Source organism: Pseudophryne corroboree, chromosome 8 (genome assembly GCF_028390025.1).
Source record: "Pseudophryne corroboree isolate aPseCor3 chromosome 8, aPseCor3.hap2, whole genome shotgun sequence".
Classification (NCBI taxonomy): domain Eukaryota; kingdom Metazoa; phylum Chordata; class Amphibia; order Anura; family Myobatrachidae; genus Pseudophryne; species Pseudophryne corroboree.
Window position 1 is genome coordinate 387,342,064 of NC_086451.1, and position 20,175 is coordinate 387,362,238.

Sequence of the window (20,175 nt, forward strand, 5' to 3'; positions counted from 1 at the left end):
GGGATTGAAGTCTAAGGTCACATAGTAAATATGAGGCAATATACACAAGTCCATAATATGGACCAAAACAGAATCAAAATAAGTATGACACAAAAACATAAAAAAAAAAATAAGATTTTACTCACTGGTAAATCTATTTCTCGTAGTCCGTAGTGGATGCTGGGGACTCCGTAACGACCATGGGGAATAGACGGGCTCCGCAGGAGACTGGGCACTCTTAAAAGAAAGATTAGGTACTATATCTGGTGTGCACTGGCTCCTCCCTCTATGCCCATCCTCCAGACCTCAGTTAAGGAAACTGTGCCCGGAAGAGCTGACATTACAAGGAAAGGATTTTGGAATCCAGGGTAAGACTCATACTAGCCACACCAATCACACCGTATATCTCGTGATAAACATACCCAGTCAACAGTATGAACAACAACAGAGCATCAGACAAACCTGATGCAACCATAACATAACCCTTATTTAAGCAATAACTATATACAAGTATTGCAGAAGAAGTCCGCACTTGGGACGGGCGCCCAGCATCCACTACGGACTACGAGAAATAGATTTACCGGTGAGTAAAATCTTATTTTCTCTAACGTCCTAGTGGATGCTGGGGACTCCGTAAGGACCATGGGGATTATACCAAAGCTCCCAAACGGGCGGGAGAGTGCGGATGACTCTGCAGCACCGAATGAGCAAACACAAGGTCCTCCTCAGCCAGGGTATCAAATTTGTAGAACTTTGAAAAAGTGTTTGAACCCGACCAAGTAGCTGCTCGGCAAAGCTGTAATGCCGAGACCCCTCGGGCAGCCGCCCAAGAAGAGCCCACCTTCCTTGTGGAATGGGCTTTTACTGATTTTGGAGGCGGCAAGCAAGCCGCAGAATGAGCCTGCTGAATCGTGTTACAGATCCAGCGAGCAATAGTTTGCTTTGAAGCAGGAGCACCCAGCTTGTTGGATGCATACAGGATAAACAGCGACTCAGTTTTCCTGACTCCAGCCGTTCTGGCTACATAAATCTTCAAAGCCCTGACTACATCTAGTAACTTGGAATCCTCCAAGTCACGAGTAGCCGCAGGCACCACAATAGGTTGGTTCAAATGAAAAGATGACACCACCTTTGGCAGAAATCGCGGACGAGTCCGTAATTCTGCCCTGTCCATATGGAAAACCAGATAGGGGCTTTTACATGACAAAGCCGTAAATTCTGACACACGCCTAGCCGAAGCTAAGGCCAATAGCATGACCACTTTCCACATGAGATATTTTAACTCCACGGTCTTAAGCGGCTTAAATCAGTGAGATTTCAGGAAACTCAACACCACGTTAAGATCCCAAGGTGCCACTGGTGGCACAAAAGGGGGCTGAATATGCAGCACTCCCTTTACAAACGTCTGAACTTCAGGTAGAGAAGCTAGTTTTTTATGAAAGAAAATGGATAGGGCCGAAATCTGGACCTTAATGGACCCCAATTCTAGGCCCAAAGTCACTCCCGACTGTAGGAAGTTAAGGAAACGGCCCAGCTGGAATTCCTCCGTAGAGGCATTCCTGGCCTCACACCCAGCAACATATTTTCGCCGTATACGGTGATAATGTTTAGCCATCATGTCCTTCCTAGCCTTTATCAGCGCAGGAATAACCTCATCCGGAATCCCTTTTTTTCTACTAGGATCCGGCGTCCAACCGCCATGCCAACAAACTCAGCTGCGGTAAGTCTTGGAACATACAAGGTCCCTGCTGCAACAGATCCTGCCCTAGAGGCAGAGGCCATGGGTCCTCTGTGAGCATTTCTTGCAGCTCTGGATACCAAGTCCTCATTGGCCAATCCGGAACAATGAGTATTGTTCTCACTCCTCTTTTCCTTATGAATCTCAGCACCTTGGGCAAGAGAGGAAGAGGAGGAAACACATAAACCGACTGGAACATCCACGGTGTCACCAGTGCGTCTACAGCTATCGCCTGAGAGTCTCTTGACCTGGCGCAATACCTCTGTAGCTTTTTGTTGAGGCAGGATGCCATCATGTCCACCTGTGGCAGTTCCCACCGACCTACAATCTGCGCGAAGACTTCTTGATGAAGTCCCCACTCTCCCGGGTGGAGGTCGTGCCTGCTGAGGAAGTCTGCTTCCCAGTTGTCCACTCCCGGAATGAACACTGCTGACAGTGCGCTTACGTGATTCTCCGCCCATCGAAGAATTCTGGTGGCTTCTACCATCGCCACCCTGCTCCTTGTGCCGCCTTGGCGGTTTACATGAGCCATTGCGGTGATATTGTCTGACTGAATCAGAACCGGTTGGTCGCGAAGCAGGGTCTCCGCTTGACTTAGGGCGTTGTATATGGCCCTTAATTCCAGGATATTGATGTGAAGGCAAGTCTCCTGCCTTGACCACAGCCCTTGGAAATGTATTCCCTGTGTGACTGCCCCCCACCCTCGGAGGCTTGCATCCGTGGTCACCAAGACCCAGTCCTGAAAGCCGAATCTGCGACCTTCGAGAAGGTGAGCACTCTGCAGCCACCACAGGAGAGACACCCTGGCTCTGGGGGATAGGGTGATTAACCGATGCATCTGAAGATGTGATCCGGACCACTTGTCCAGTAAGTCCCATTGGAAGGTCCTCGTATGGAACCTGCCGAAGGGAATGGCCTCGTATGATGTCACCCTCCTTCCCAGGACTCGAGTGCAGTGATGCACTGACACCTGTTTTGGTTTTAATAGATTCCTGACCAGAGTCACGAGCTCCTGAGCTCTCTCTATCGGGAGATAAACCCTTTTCTGGTTTGTGTCTAGGATCATGCCTAGGAGAGGCAGATGAGCTGTAAGAACCCACTGCGACCTTGGAATATATAGAATCCAGCCGTGTTGCCGTTACACTTCCAGAGAAAGTGATACGCTGTTCAGCAACTGCTCTCTTGATCTCGCTTTTATGAGGAGATCGTCAAGTACGTGATAATAGTGACACCTTGCTTCCGCAGGAGCACCATCATTTCCGCCATTACCTTGGTGAATATTCTCAAGGCCGTGGAGAGACCAAACGGCAACGTCTGAAATTGGTAATGACAATCCCGTACCGCAATTCTGAGGTACGCCTGATGAGGTGGATAAATGGGGACATGAAGGTATGCATCCTTTATGTCCCGAGTCACCATAAAATCTCCCCCTTTCAGGCTTGCAATGACCGCTCTTAGCGATTCCATCTTGAATTTGAACCCTTTCAGGTATATGTTCAGGGATTTTAAATTCAATATGGATCTGACCGAACCGTCTGGTTTCAGGACTACAACATGGTCGAATAATAACCCCCTCCTTGTTGAAGGAGGGGAACCTTGACCACCACCTGTTGAAGATACAATTTGTGAATTGCAGTTAACACTGTTTCCCTCTCATGGGGGGATGCCGGCAGGGCCGTCGGCGAGGGGGCATCTTCTCAAAGTCCAGCTTGCATCCCTGAGACACAATATCTATTGCCCAGGGATCTAACAGGGAGTGAACCCACTTGTGGCTGAACTTACGAAGGCGTGCCCCCACCGGGCCTAGCTCCGCCTGTGGAGCCCTAGCGACATGCGGTGGATTTTTGTAGAGGCCGGGGAGGACTTCTGTTCCTGGGAACTAGCTGTGTTGTGCAGCTTCTTTCCTCTGCCTCCGCGTCTGGCAAGAAAGGACGCACCTCGAACTTTCTTGTTTCTTTATTCGAAAGGCTGCATTTGATAATGTCGTGCTTTCCTAGGCTGTGCAGGAATAAAAGGCAAAATATCAGAATTACCAGCTATAGCTGTGGAGACCAGGTCCGAGAACCCTTCTCCACACAATCCTCAGCCTTCCATATGTCTCTTAAGTCGGCATCATCTGTCCATTGCATATTCTACAGGACACATCAAGCAGAAATCGACATAGCTTTGACTCTAGGACCCAGTATACTCATGTCTCTTTGCGCATGTTTTATATATACATATCTCTTAAGACAGCATCTTTAATATATATATCTCTATATATATATCTATATGCATACTAGGGTCTCAATCTCTGCTGTTATGGTACTTGTCCACGCTGCCACAGCGCTATAAACCCATGCCGACACAATCGCCGGTCTGAGTAGTGTGCCAGAATATGCACGCTATCTGCAGGATCCCTGAGAATAGCTAGGGCTACCTTCTGGGCAAACGTGACACCCTAGGGGAAGATTCCCATCACATCCTGGCCCTAGTGGGGAAAGGATACTGCCTGAGAATTCTTTGTGGGAAGCTGCAGTCTCTTGTCTGGAGATTCCCACCCTTTTTCCTCATGAGAGGAGGGAAATTTACCTCAGCTTTCTTCCCCTTAACATGTGTACCCTTGTGTCAGGGACAAATGAGTCATCAGTGATATGCAAATCATCTTTTATTACAATAATCATATATTGAATACTTTTCTGCCATTTTGGCTGTAACTTTGCATTATCGTAGTTGACACTGGAGTCAAACTCCGTGTCGATATCAGTGTTTATTATTTTGGATAGTGAGCATTGTGAGACTCTGAAGGTCTCTGTGCCATAGGGACAGACATGGGTAGATTTCCTGTCTCTTCTCTAATCTTTTGTGCAATAAATTCATCTTAGCACTTACACATATCCAAACAGGTGTCGGCGTTGTCGACGGAGACACCCCCTCACACACATATTTGCTCCATCTCCTCCTTAGGGGAGCCTTTTACCTCAGACCTGTCGACACACACGTACCGACACACCACACACACAGGGGATGCTCTATTTGAAGACAGTTCCCCCACAAGGCCCTTTGGAGAGACAGAGAGAGAGTATGCCAGCACACACCACAGCGCTATATGACCCAGGAATCACACAGTAACTTAGTGTTAACCCAGTAGCTGCTGTATATATTGTTTTTACGCCAAATTTATGTGCCCCCCCCCTCTCTTTTTCACCCTCTCTATCGTGCTTCTGCAGGGGAGATCCTGGGGAGCTTCCTCTCAGCGGAGCTGTGGAGAGAAAATGGCGCTGGTGAGTGCTGAGGAAGAAGGCCCCGCCCCCTCAGCGGCGGGCTTCTGTCCTGCGATTTTGTGTAAAAATAATGGCGGGGGCTCATGCATATTACTGTGCCCAGCTGTATATATGCTGCTTTTTGCCAGGAGGTACTCAATTGCTGCCCAGGGCGCCCCCCCCTGCGCCCTGCACCCTACAGTGACCGGAGTGTGTGGGTTAGTGTGGGAGCAATGGCGCACAGCTGCAGTGCTCTGCGCTACCTCATATAAAGACAGGAGTCTTCTGCCGCCGATTTTGACGTCTTCTTGCTTCAACCCGCCGGCTTCTGTCTTCTGGCTCTGCGAGGGGGACGGCGGCGCGGCTCCGGGAACGGACGACCAAGGTTAAGTTCCTGTGTTCGATCCCTCTGGAGCTAATGGTGTCCAGTAGCCTACGAAGCGCAACCTAGCCGCAGTTAGTAGGTTTGCTTCTCTCCCCTCAGTCCCACGTAGCAGAGAGTCTGTTGCCAGCAGAAGCTCTCTGAAAATAAAAAACCTAACTAAAATACTTTCTTAATAGCAAGCTCAGGAGAGCTCACTAAAATGCACCCAGCTCCTTCCGGGCACAGATTCTAACTGAGGTCTGGAGGAGGGGCATAGAGGGAGGAGCCAGTGCACACCAGTAGTACTAAATCTTTCTTAGAGTGCCCAGTCTTCTGCGGAGCCCGTCTATTCCCCATGGTCCTTACGGAGTCCCCAGCATCCACTAGGACGTTAGAGAAATAACACAAACTAGGGGAAGGGATGGGGCGCCAGGTGTAGCATTTTTCTAAAGATAACATCTGTTTTGCTGTTAATAAAAGCACTGCTCTAGATTTGAAATGCTTTTACTTAATTCCAATAATAAAACATAGGATACATCTCTGGTGCTAGAAACGTATTAGTGTGTTGTATTTACAATATGTTTTGCATTACAAAAGAAGTAGAGTTGACTGTCACAAGTGCGCACAAAATGCTGCTACTATTCACCAACACTCCAAAAAACCCGTGAAGAAAAAGAAAAACCACCACACAAGTATTGCACACAGATTATACTTATACAGAATGAATAGCTGGGATCACTACCTAGTGTATTGAAACGCGTTGGTGCGGAGAGGCCCAGCAGCCTTTGGACAACTATCCAGTATGGGGGTGGGGGGGGATTATCTCCAGGGACGCCTGTGGTTTTCCTTTACTCCTGCGCTTAAAGTCTACTTTCGTTTGGTAGACCATTCCATCTGGTAGGGGTCTGTTTGCTATCTGTCATCTGGGCACCGTTTTATGCTATATTTGTCTACTTACATGCAGTAGACCACCATTTTTGGTGGGAGGCCATTTTTATCCTGTGTATTTGTATAATAAAATTTTACTTGAGTTGTTTTACACTATGGAAGTTATTTCTTATGTTTATATGTGAATTTGGAGCGTGTATCGTTACAGGAACAGGTGCAAGTTATCGTTCCCACAACTCTTCACACGGACATCTCCACTCCCTTGGGCTCATATTGTCTATCACTAATCTGATACGATTATATCATACACGGGTACGAGTTTCCAATGAAAATTACTCAATTTCAAAGAATTGTGACAATATTACGATATGGTATGTCTATTTAACTCTTTTTGGAGGTCTCAAGGAACACTGAAAAGTTTATAGAACCTCAAGAGTGATTCCAGCTATTCATTCTGTGTAAGTATAATCTGCGTGCACTACTTGTGGTTGTTCTTTTTCTTCATGTGTTTTGTATTAGTTTCTTTAGCTGACCAGCTTTAGGGGCGTATATTGGAATTTAATCTTTATAATTCCTCATACCTATCGATCTATTGCATAGCTAACCAACTCATAGCTATCAATCTACCTACTTCATATGTATCTACCTACCTCATAACTATATAGCTTCTATCTATCCATCTACCTCATATCTATATAGCTACTATCCATCTAGCTCATATCTATCAAGATATCGCTGATATCTATCCGATTTTTCTCTCTCTCATATCTATCGGATATTTGTCTATCTTATATCCATCTAATGGCAGACTAGATGGGACAAGTGGTTCTTATCGGACATCACATTCAATGTTTCCATGTTTTAATGTCTCCTTATAGATACAGTGCAAATATATTTCCCTAAAAACCAAAGTCCAAAATGTTTCTACTGCACCAGGGCTGGACGCTCATAAACTACCCCTGCAAACAGCCTTTGGTATATTACCTGATAGGCGGAGGGATGCTTGGTGTGGGTGTCATTGTTGGTCAGCGTCCAGTAGAAAGACGCAATGTCTACACTGCTCTTGGCCGCACTTAGAAGGTCCATCCAGGACTGGTATGTGGAAGGATTAGTTGAGGCATTTGCAGGGTACACAAGTCCTTCAGGTATACTCTCCACCAAAACCATCCTAGTAACAAGGAGAGCAGATGTACATATCAGTACTATAATGAAGTCATTGCAGTCCTGCCGTTGGAGAGATCTGGTGGCTGATCAAAGACTCTGCCTCTAGATTCACTCAGCTGAGTCCCAGTGGTAATAAAGAGACACACGTATTTCAGACTACAACATTGTGAACCTTATTTAGATGGTAAGTTTTCCAGAGCAGCATTATAACATACTGTAGCTCATTTATAAATTATGCAAGTGTATCAAAAGCCCAACGTGATATGGAGGTTTATCCCTGAACCCAGTGTCAGTGACACATGAGGGTGCATCTGTACACATGCCTGGTGGGAGCAAGATAAAAATGAATAAACACATAAAGGGATAAAGTGACACCTCTTTAAAAAAGTGATCCCCATCAGTCCACATTCGGTTACCTGCTCAGCAGAGATGACAGGACACCGCACAAACAGTGTAGATTTAGTTATTCACCTTCCTGGGGGCCATGTGGTTACCCTGGGACCTTGCATACCATAATAATGAAGGATCTCTGGGAAAGAAGCCTTGTTTTTTTTTTTGTTGGATCTCTTCCCTGGTGAAAGTGATCACTGAATCAGCCAGAAGTGTGCATGGGACAACACACAGGCGTTGTAAGAGAGGCTGAGAAAGCCATATATGACAAATGGCATTGAAGGTATGATAGATATGATCGGTATCTCCAGTAAATACCAGTCACAGGTTATGAAACAGGTTCACAGGTTGCGAAAACCAGAAGCAAAAAACAGGATTGGAACAGTGCATCGCTGTCCCATATAGTATAACCTAGTTACTGGGTATCTGGCCCCCCAGACGGAGCGTGTTCTAAGTAGGCATGATTTGAATGTGGGGAGACTGCAGGTGTATCCTTCAAATGGGGGGGGGAGGGCAAAGCGGGGCAACTGGGGAGAGGTACGGGTTCTGCCACTTGAAGGAAAAATATATCTTCTGTTCAGAATGTGGGTAGCCATTTTATGTGAGAACAGCATAGGTAAAATCTAGGGTACATTTATCTCAATACCCGATCTTTGGAAAATAATGGCAATTTATATAAAGTATGATTCTGGAGACACAATATATTGATAGAATCAATCCAAAAATCACTATGTAGATAGCAGCGATATATTTCTGGTCCCTGGCATAACTGCGCATGCGTTTAGTTTTTTCTTTAAATATATTGATCTCATGAAAGATTAAATAAGAATTTACTTACCGATAATTCTATTTCTCGTAGTCCGTAGTGGATGCTGGGAACTCCGTAAGGACCATGGGGAATAGCGGCTCCGCAGGAGACTGGGCACATCTAAAGAAAGCTTTAGGATCACCTGGTGTGCACTGGCTCCTCCCCCTATGACCCTCCTCCAAGCCTCAGTTAGGATACTGTGCCCGGACGAGCGTACACAATAAGGAAGGATTTTGAATCCCGGGTAAGACTCATACCAGCCACACCAATCACACTGTACAACTTGTGATCTGAACCCAGTTAACAGCATGATAATAGAGGAGCCTCTAGAAAAGATGGCTCACTACAACAATAACCCGAATTTTTTGGTAACAATAATTATGTACCAGTATTGCAGACAATCCGCACTTGGGATGGGCGCCCAGCATCCACTACGGACTACGAGAAATAGAATTATCGGTAAGTAAATTCTTATTTTCTCTGACGTCCTAGTGGATGCTGGGAACTCCGTAAGGACCATGGGGATTATACCAAAGCTCCCAAACGGGCGGGAGAGTGCGGATGACTCTGCAGCACCGAATGAGAGAACTCCAGGTCCTCCTCAGCCAAGATATCAACTTTGTAGAATTTTACAAACGTATTTGCTCCTGACCAAGTAACTGCTCGGCAAAGTTGTAAAGCCGAGACCCCTCGGGCAGCTGCCCAAGATGAGCCCACCTTCCTTGTGGAGTGGGCATTTTAAGATTTTTGGCTGTGGCAGGCCTGCCACAGAATGTGCAAGCTGAATTGTACTACAAATCCAACGAGCAATCGTCTGCTTAGAAGCAGGAGCACCCAGTTTTTTGGGTGCATACAGGATAAACAGCGAGTCAGATTTTCTGACTCCAGCCGTCCTGGAAACATGTATTTTCAGGGTCCTGACCACGTCAAGCAACTTGGAATCCTCCAAGTCCTTAGTAGCCGCAGGTACCACAATAGGTTGGTTCATGTGAAATGCAGAAACCACCTTAGGTAGAAAATTTGAGGACGAGTCCTCAATTCTGCCCTTTCAGAATGAAATATTAAGTAAGGGCTTTTATATGATAAAGCCGCCAATTCTGACACCCGCCTGGCTGAAACCAGGGCTAACTCGTCACTTCCATGTGAGATATTTTAAGTCCACAGTGGTGAGTGGTTCAAACCAATGTGACTTTAGGAAACTCAACACAACATTGAGATCCCCAAGGTGCCACTGGAGGCACAAAAGGAGACTGTATATGCAGTACCCCTTTTACAAATGTCTGAACTTCAGGCATTGAAGCCAGTTCTTTTTGGAAGAAAATCGACAGGGCCGAAATTTGAACCTTAATGGACCCTAATTTTAGGCCCATAGACAGTCCTGTTTGCAGGAAATGGAGGAAACGACCCAGTTGAAATTCCTCTGTAGGGGCCTTCTTGGCCTCACCCCACGCAACATATTTTCGCCAAATGCGGTGATAATGTTTTGCGGTTACGTCTTTCCTGGCCTTGACCAGGGTAGGGATCTTCAGGATCCGGCGTTCAACCGCCATGCCGTCAAACGCAGCCGCGGTAAGTCTTGGAACAGACAAGGCCCTTGCTGGAGCAGGTCCTTTCTTAGAGGTAAAAGCCACGGTTCGTCCGTGAGCATCTCTTGAAGTTCCGGATACCAAGTCCTTCTTGGCCAATCCGGAACCACGAGTATAGTTCTTACTCCTCTCCTTCTTATGATTCTCAGTACTTTTGGTATGAGGGGCAGAGGAGGGAACACATACACTGACTGGTACACCCACGGTGTTACCAGAGCGTCCACCGCTATTGCCTGAGGGTCCCTTGACCTGGCGCAATATCTGTCTAGTTTTTTGTTTAGACGGGACGCCATTATGTCCACCTTTTGTTTTTCCCAACGGTTTACAATCAGGTGGAAGACTTCTGGGTGAAGTCCCCACTCTCCCGGGTGAAGGTCGTGTCTGCTGAGGAAGTCTGCTTCCCAGTTGTCCACTCCCGGAATGAACACTGCTGACAGTGCTATCACATGATTTTCCGCCCAGCGAAAATCCTTGCAGCTTCTGCCATTGCCCTCCTGCTTCTCGTGCCGCCCTGTCTGTTTACGTGGGCGACTGACGTGATGTTGTCCGATTGGATCAATACCGCCTGACCCTGAAGCAGGGGTTTCGCTTGACTTAGGGCATTGTAAATGGCCCTTAGTTCCAGAATGTTTATATGAAGAGTTGTCTCCAGGCTTGACCATAAGCCCTGGAAATTCCTTCCCTGTGTGACTGCTCCCCAGCCTCGCAGGCTGGCATCCGTGGCCACCAGGACCCAGTCCCGAATGCCGAATCTGCGGCCCTCTAGAAGATGAGCACTCTGCAACCACCACAGGAGGGATACCCTTGTCCCTGGTGACAGGGTTATCCGCTGAAGCATCTGAAGATGCGACCCGGACCATTTGTCCAGAAGGTTCCACTGTGCGTGGAATCTGCCGAATGGGATTGCTTCGTAGGAAGCCACCATTTTTACCCAGAACCCTTGTGCATTGATGCACTGAGACTTGGTTCGGTTTTAGGAGGTTCCTGACTAGCTCGGGTAACTCCCTGGCTTTCTCCTCCGGGAGAAGCACCTTCTTTCTGGACTATGTCCAGAATCATCCCTAGGAACAGAAGACAAGTCGTCGGAACCAGCTGTGATTTTGGAATATTGAAAATCCAATCGTGCTGCCGCAACACTACCTGATATAGTGCTACACCGATCTCCAACTGTTCCCTGGATCTTACCCTTATCAGGGAATCGTCCAAGTAAAGGATAACTAAAATTCCCTTCCTTCGAAGGAATATCATCATTTCGGTCATTACTTCAGTAAAGACCCGGGGTGCCGTGGACCATCCCTACGGCAGCGTCCGAACTGATACAGTTCTGTACCATAACCTGAAATACCCTTGGTGAGAAGGGTAAATTTTGACATGAAGGTAAGCCTCCTTGATGTCCCGAGACATCATGTAGTCCCCTTCTTCCAGGTTTGCAATCACTGCTCTGAGTGACTCAATTTTGAATTTGAACCTCTGTATGCAAGTGTTCAAAGATTTTAGATTTTAAAATCGGTCTCACCGAGCCGTCTGGCTTCGGTACCACAATAGTGTGGAATAATACCCCGTTCCCTGTTGCAGGAGGGGTACCTTGATTATCACCTGCTGGGAATACAGCTTGTGAATGGCTTCCAAAACTGCCTCCCTGTCAGCGGGAGACGTCGGTAAAACAGACTTTTGGAAACGGCGAGGGGAATAAGTCTCGAATTCCAATTTGTACCCCTGAAATATTATCTGAAGGATCCAGGGGTCTACTTGCGAGTGAGCCCACTGCGCACTGAAATTCATTGAGAACGGGACCCCACCGTGCCTGAACTTGTAAAGCCCTAGCGTCATACTGAGGGCTTGGCAGCGGCGGAAAAGGGTTTCTGTTCCTTGGAACTGGCTGATCTCTGCAGCCATTTTCCTCTCCCTCTGTCACGAGCAGAAAAGAGGAACCCTTTTGTCCGCCTGCCAACCAGGACTGCGCCTGATAATACGGCGTCTTATTTTGAGAGGCGACCTGGGGTACATCCCCTCTTTTAAGGCAATACTTCCAAATGCCGTTTGGAATCCGCATCACCTGACCACTTTACTGGAATAATTGGACAACGCACTTATACTTGATGCCAGTCGGCAAATATTCCGCTGTGCATCCTGCATATATAGAAATGCATCTTTTAATTGCTCTATAGGCAATAATATACTGTCCTTATCTAGGATATCATATTTCCAGTCAGGGAATCCGACCACGCCAACCCAGCACTGCACATCCAGGCTGAGGCGATTGCTGGTCGCAGTATAACACCAGTATGTGTGTAAATACATTTTAGGATACGCTCCTGCTTTCTATCAGCAGGATCCTTAAGGGCGGCCATCTCAGGAGAGGGTAGAGCCCTTGTTTTTACAAGCGTGTGAGCGCTTTATCCACCCTAGGGGGTGTTTCCCAACGCACCCTAACCTCTGGAGGGAAAAGGTATACTGCCAATAACTTTTTAGAAAATATCAATTGTTATCGGGGGGAAACCCACGCATCATCACACACCTCATTTTATTTCTCAGATTCAGGAAAACTACAGGAAGTTTTTCCTCACCAAACATAATACCCCTTTTTTTGGTGGTATTCATATTATCAGAAAAGTGTAAACTTTTTCCATTGCCTCAATCATGCAATGTGTGGCCCTATTGGAAATCACAGTTGTCTCTTCACCGTCGACACAGGAGTCAGTACCCCTGTCGGCGTCTGTATCTGAGGTAACGGGCGCTTTAGGGCCCCTGTATAAGACGTCTGGACACGCACAAGCTGAGTAGCCGGCTGTCTCATGTCAACCACTGTCTTTTATACAAAGCTGACACTGTCACGCAATTTCAACAGTACATCCACTCAGGTGTCGACCCCCTAGGGGGTGACAACACTATTTCAGACACTCTACTCCGTCTCCTCATCATTTTTCTCCTCATACATGTCGACACAAACGTACCGACACACAGCACACACACAGGGAATGCTCTGATAGAGGACAGGACCCCACTAGCCCTTTGGGGAGACAGAGGGAGAGTTTGCCAGCACACACCAGAGCGCTATATATATACAGGGATAACCTTATATAAGTGTTTTTCCCTTTATAGCTGCTGTATTGTTATATACTGCGCCTAATTTGTGCCCCCCTCTCTTTTTTAACCCCTTTCTGTAGTGTAGTGACTGCAGGGGAGAGCCAGGGAGCTTCCCTCCAACTGAGCTGTGAGGGAAAATGGCGCCAGTGTGCTGAGGAGATAAGGACGCCGAGAAAGGGGCGGAGCCTATCATCCGTTTTTCTATATGTTTTGGCAGGGGTTAAATGCATCCATATAGCCCAGGAGTTATATGTGATGCATTTATTTTAGCCATATAAGGTTTTATCGATTTATTGCGTCTCAGGGCGCTGCCCCCCCCAGCGCCCTGCACCCTCAGTGACCGGAGTGTGAAGTGTGCTGAGAGCAATGGCGCACAGCTGCGGTGCTGTGCGCTACCTTATCTGAAGACAGGATCGTCTTCTGCCGCCGATTTCACCGGACCTCTTCGCTCTTCTGGCTCTGTAAGGGGGCCGGCGGCGCGGCTCCGGGACCCATCCAGGCTGAACCTGTGATCGTCCCTCTGGAGCTAATGTCCAGTAGCCTAAGAAACCCGATCCACTCTGCACGCAGGTGAGTCCGTTTCTTCTCCCCTTAGTCCCACGATGCAGTGAGCCTGTTGCCAGCAGGTCTCACTGAAAATAATAAACCTAAACTAAAACTTTCACAAAGAGCTCAGGAGAGCCCCTAGTGTGCACCCTTCTCGTCGGGCACAGAAATCTAACTGAGGCTTGGAGGAGGGTCATAGGGGGAGGAGCCAGTGCACACCAGGTGATCCTAAAGCTTTCTTTAGATGTGCCCAGTCTCCTGCGGAGCCGCTATTCCCCATGGTCCTTACGGAGTTCCCAGCATCCACTAGGACGTCAGAGAAATATTATTTTGCCGATTGCTTAAATCTTCAATTCAAAATAAACGCATAAATGAGACGACGTGAAGTTATACTTTGCGTGGCAGCACACTGAAGACGCCTCGTTCTTGATTAAGTTTTGTTATTAAAAAAAAAATCAATTGTGGGGGGACGGACAGTGTGGGCTACCAGCACTAAGCAATAACAAGACGGGTTGGTGTCACTGTAACATTGGTTCCTCCGGTCATATTAAAGTCACTCAACTCAGTCTGCTCAGGCCGGGGCTCAATGCCCTGCTGAAGTATTAGAGCTCTTTCCAACACCTATTTCCATGAGGGGCAGAGGGGCAGTTACTGTTTATTTAAGCAATTTTGGCTCCGATTGGTCAGAGTATGGGAAAGCTGCTCTGTATCGGATTATAAACGTTACACCACATGTGGGGTAGAACATTAATGAATTGCAGTGTAACAGATGATTTAGCCTCATCATAGCAGGACCACAGACAAGGGAATCCTAACAGCGGAAATGCCCACTTATTCAGGAGCTTCAGTTCGTTCTCTGTGCTGCGTCCTCCTGCTGACACCCACAAATAAACTCCACGAGTTGCAGACCAGCAGGGCTCACTTATAAACCCATTATAGCACATCTAGACTGCAAGCTCTTTAGTACAAACCTCCCATGTGATCACTTACGTGCATGGGTCACTGCATGTGTTGCCCTGGCTGAACATAGTCTCAGTCCTCACTGTGGAGCCGGTACAAAAGAGGGGTAAGAGGAGAAGCTGAGCAGCCAGGAGAAAGAACAGCCCAGTGACCAGGACGGCAATGACAAGGGCACAGCGGTAGTACTGCAAGAGAAGGAGTATTATTACTACCCATTCACCATCATGCTGCTCTGTAGCGTTCAGTCACCACACCAAGAAAATGCTCTCTTCCACTTTTATATAGAGATGAGCGGATTCGGTTTTACTCGGATTTACTCGGTTCTCAAAACGGCATCTTATTGGCTCACGGATGTCACGTGTTTTGGATAGCCAATCAGATGCCGTTTTGAGAACAGAGTAAAACCGAATCCGCTCATCTCTACTTTTATATTGAGCAAATAAAACAAAGGAGGTCATTCCGAGTTGATCGCTAGCTTCCGTTGTTTGCTGAGTAGCGATCAGTGAAAAAAACGGCTAATCTGCCAATGCGTATGCACCGCAATGCGCATGCGCGTCGTACGGGTACGAAGTCCATTGTGGTTTTGCACTGGTTCTAGTGACGATTCCAATCGCACAGCCGAACGCAAGGAGATTGACAGAAGGAGGGCGTTTATGGGTGTCAACTGACCGTTTTCTGCGAGTGTTTGGAAAAACGCAGGCGTGGCCGGGCGGTTATCTGACGTCATTACCGTGTCACTCGTCACAGCAATCATCGTACAGGATAAGTAACTACAGGGCTGGTCTTGTTTTGCACAAAATTTATTTGCAGGCGCACTGCTGCACAGGCGTTCGCACTCCTGCAAAGCGAAAATACACTCCCCCGTGGGCGGCGACTATGCGTTTCCACGGCTGCTAAAAACTGCTAGCGAGCGATCAACTCGGAATGACCCCCAAAGTCTTATAGAACACTTCTAGCAGAAAAAAACATTATAACGTAAGCAGGTCTGATCATACATAGGGTCCATGTCCTTACCCTGAGAGCATTGTCCTGCAGACGGCCCAAGCCAATAACAGGATCTTCAGGCTGCTCCGGGGAGGAAATCTGCAATGATAAGGAAGTCATTATATGTAATTATCTAATAAGAGGCTGCTGGGGAAAGGGTGTATAATGTATTAACAATCCCACATGATATATGCTATTCTCTACTGTAAATAAGGATAATACAAGTCACCATTGAGCTCCTTCCCAACACATAAGCACAAGGCCATGGAACCATTATACTGTATGCATCATGGATATCTGTGGTGACTTCTATCATTCAAGAAGTGGTATCCCTTATAATACACATGTATCCCGAATAAACACTGACCTGTATCAGATAGATATAATCACAGAATATGTTCAACACTTGTATATAATAAACATGTTACCCAGAATGTGTACAAAAGTAAAATTCCCACGCGTTCTATACAGAAGCATGCTGGGAGTATCGGGGGAAAGACTGAGGAGCACACAATCTATATGAAGAAAAACATTACATAAAACCTGATGAACACTCACCGGCTTGTACACCACTTTCAGCTTCATCGCGTCACAAGATCTGTCGGGTCACAGTCCTGACGGCACACAGGATATACTATCATTTTTTGCACTTACTAAAGGCTGGAGTCAGATTTAGAACGTACATACTTATCTGTGTATTTACAGCCAGTAATGATAAATGAAGAAAAAGTTCCAAGAAATTTAAAAACCATCCATCTCATTTACCTGTAAATATTACAGCAGTGCCAACAGAAGCTTTACTACCATGTTACTTTAGCTATACTCTGTTATGTGCATACAGGGGTTTAGGACATAAGGCGCATTCATCAGATTTAAACAAGGTCAGATGTCTTTTATTATATTGCTGTCCAATCACGTGCAAGGCCACAACACTCTATAGCCTGTGCTCCATAAGAAAGGCTGGCACTGCATGCCCCAAGATATCATTGTGGTTACTGTAGCACTTCCCGCCGGTCAGGCTGTGTAATCAGTTTCACAGAAGAAGCTCTGCATGTGACAGGAGCATAGTGACCACAATTCATTTGTGTTACCCACAGTATACAAAGACCGGAATGGACTAGAAAATATTGCAAGGTGCTCATTATAATACATGTGACACTGACAGAAGAATGGAATAAGAGGTACTCTCATCTACAGTTGCAACATTTGACATCATACAATATATACTGTTTGGTACAGTGTAGTATAGGGTATTCCATATACTTGGAATGCTCAGAAGGCAGGAGTATAATGCTCCCAAGTATAAACTCAGGTACACGTTAGAACGATATCTTGACGATTTGTTATATTGGAACGACAAACATCAAGATCTAATGTGTATGTAGGATTGCACGCTCCCACGAATGACATATGATATCGTTAGATTGACTATACTGCACGGTCAATCCAACGATATCATGTGGGCGGCTGTGCATATTAATGAAGGACGGAACGGTTCATTAAATCGTCTGTGTACCGGCGATAGACCAGGGTGAAGGGAACTCGGGACGCAACGTCCATCGCCACAGCTGCCAGTCATTCTGAGGTGTACCTGGCCTGTCATTTAAAAAAATTATATATATATATATATATATATATATATATATATAACCCCTTTGCACACATCTTGACAAAGGGGTTGAAGTCCCCGAAACGTCGATGGATACTTTATTGATGTTTTAATACAAACTACGTTTTCACAAGACCCTGAGTGCCGCAGACTTTTTTGTTTGTTTGAGATAGATATAATATATATATATATATATATATATATATATATATATATATATATATATATATATATATATAATAAGAATTTACTTACCGATAATTCTATTTCTCGGAGTCCGTAGTGGATGCTGGGGTTCCTGAAAGGACCATGGGGAATAGCGGCTCCGCAGGAGACAGGGCACAAAAGTAAAGCTTTCCGATCAGGTGGTGTGCACTGGCTCCTCCCCCCATGACCCCCCTCCAAGCCAGCTAGGCACTGTGCCCGGACGAGCGTACACAATAAGGGAGGAATTTTGAATCCCGGGTAAGACTCATACCAGCCACACCAATCACACCGTACAACTTGTGATCTAAACCCAGTTAACAGTATGATAACAGCGGAGCCTCTGAAAAGATGGCTCACAACAATAATAACCCGATTTTTGTAACTATGTACAAGTATTGCAGATAATCCGCACTTGGGATGGGCGCCCAGCATCCACTACGGACTCCGAGAAATAGAATTATCGGTAAGTAAATTCTTATTTTCTCTATCGTCCTAGTGGATGCTGGGGTTCCTGAAAGGACCATGGGGATTATACCAAAGCTCCCAAACGGGCGGGAGAGTGCGGATGACTCTGCAGCACCGAATGAGAGAACTCCAGGTCCTCCTTAGCCAGGGTATCAAATTTGTAGAATTTAGCAAACGTGTTTGCCCCTGACCAAGTAGCTGCTCGGCAAAGTTGTAAAGCCGAGACCCCTCGGGCAGCCGCCCAAGATGAGCCCACCTTCCTTGTGGAATGGGCATTTACATATTTTGGCTGTGGCAGGCCTGCCACAGAATGTGCAAGCTGAATTGTATTACACATCCAACTAGCAATAGTCTGCTTAGAAGCAAGAGCACCCAGTTTGTTGGGTGCATACAGGATAACAGCAAGTCAGTTTTCCTGACTCCAGCCGTCCTGGAACATATTTTCAGGGCCCTGACAACATCTAGCAACTTGGAGTCCTCCAAGTCCCTAGTAGGTGCAAGGCACCACAATAAGCTGGTTCAGGTGAAACACTGACACCACCTTAGGGAGAGAACTGGGGACGAGTCCGCAGCTCTGCCCTGTCCGAATGGACAAACAGATATGGGCTTTTTTGAGAAAAAGCCACCAATTTGACACTCGCCTGGTCCAGGCCAGGGCCAAGAGCATGGTCACTTTTTATGTGAGATGCTTCAAATCCACAGATTTGACTGGTTTTAAACCAATGTGATTTGAGGAATCCCAGAACTACGTTGAGATCCCACAGTGCCACTGGAGGCACAAAAGGGGGTTGTATATGCAATACTCCCTTGACAAACTTCTGGACTTCAGGAACTGAAGCCAATTCTTTCTGGAAGAAAATCGACAGGGCCGAAATTTGAACCTTAATGGACCCCAATTTGAGGCCCATAGACACTTCCTGTTTGCAGGAAATGCAGGAAACGACCGAGTTGAAATTTCTTTGTGGGGCCTTCCTGACCTCACACCACGCAACATATTTTCGCCACATGTGGTGATAATGTTGTGCGGTCACCTCCTTTCTGGCTTTGACCAGGGTAGGAATGACCTCTTCCGGAATGCCTTTTTCCCTTAGGATCCGGCTTTCCACCGCCATGCCGACAAACGCAGCTGCGGTAAGTCTTGGAACAGACATGGTACTTGCTGAAGCAAGTCCCTTCTTAGCGGCAGAGGCCATAAGACCTCTGTAAGCATCTCTTGAAGTTCCGGGTACCAAGTCCTTCTTGGCCAATCCGGAGCCATGAGTATAGTTCTTACTCCTCTACGTCTTATAATTCTCAGCACCTTAGGTATGAGAAGCAGAGGAGGGAACACATACACCGACTGGTACACCCACGGTGTTACCAGAACGTCCACAGCTATTGCCTGAGGGTCTCTTGACCTGGCGCAATACCTGTCCCGTTTTTTGTTCAGACGGGACGCCATCATGTCCACCTTTGGTATTTCCCAACGGTTTACAATCATGTGGAAAAAAACTTCCCGATGAAGTTTCCACTCTCCCGGGTGGAGGTCGTGCCTGCTGAGGAAGTCTGCTTCCCAGTTTCCATTCCCGGGATGAAACACTGCTGACAGTGCTATCACATGAGATTCCGCCCAGCGAAAAGTCCTTGCAGTTTTTGCCATTGCCCTCCTGCTTCTTGTGTCGCCCTGTCTGTTTACGTGGGCGACTGCCGTGATGTTTTTCCCACTGGATCAATACCGGCTGACCTTGAAGCAGAGGTCTTGCTAAGCTTAGAGCATTATAAATTTACCCTTAGCTCCAGTATATTTATGTGGAGAAAAGTCTCCAGACTTGATCACACTCCCTGGAAATTTTTTCCTTGTGTGACTGCTCCCCAGCCTCTCGGGCTGGGCTCCGTGGTCACCAGCATCCAATCCTGAATGCCGAATCTGCGGCCCTCTAGAAGATGAGCACTCTATAACCACCACAGGAGAGACACCCTTGTCCTTGGATATAGGGTTATCCGCTGATGCATCTGAAGATGCGATCCGGACCATTTGTCCAGCAGATCCCACTGAAAAGTTCTTGCGTGAAATCTGCCGAATGGAATTGCTTCGTAGGAAGCCACCATTTTTACCAGGACCCTTGTGCAATGATGCACTGTTTTTAGGAGGTTCCTGACTAGCTCGGATAACTCCCTG

The 20,175-nt window shown here is 46.8% G+C and overlaps 1 protein-coding gene across 5 annotated transcripts in view; it reads right to left on the minus strand.

The window, feature by feature from the left end:
• The window catches only part of PLD3 (phospholipase D family member 3), a 53,989-nt gene that overhangs the window by 14,674 nt on the left and 19,140 nt on the right, over positions 1-20,175 (minus strand). For all 5 annotated transcript variants that reach the window (XM_063937675.1, XM_063937678.1, XM_063937676.1 and 2 more), the window contains exons 2-5: positions 16,295-16,350; positions 15,767-15,835; positions 14,783-14,937; positions 7,196-7,379 (exon numbers count right to left, since the gene is read on the minus strand). In XM_063937675.1, the coding sequence (XP_063793745.1) occupies positions 7,196-7,379; positions 14,783-14,937; positions 15,767-15,835; positions 16,295-16,321 (435 nt within the window). In that variant the 5' untranslated portion in view covers positions 16,322-16,350. The remainder of the gene's footprint in view (positions 1-7,195; positions 7,380-14,782; positions 14,938-15,766; positions 15,836-16,294; positions 16,351-20,175) is intronic.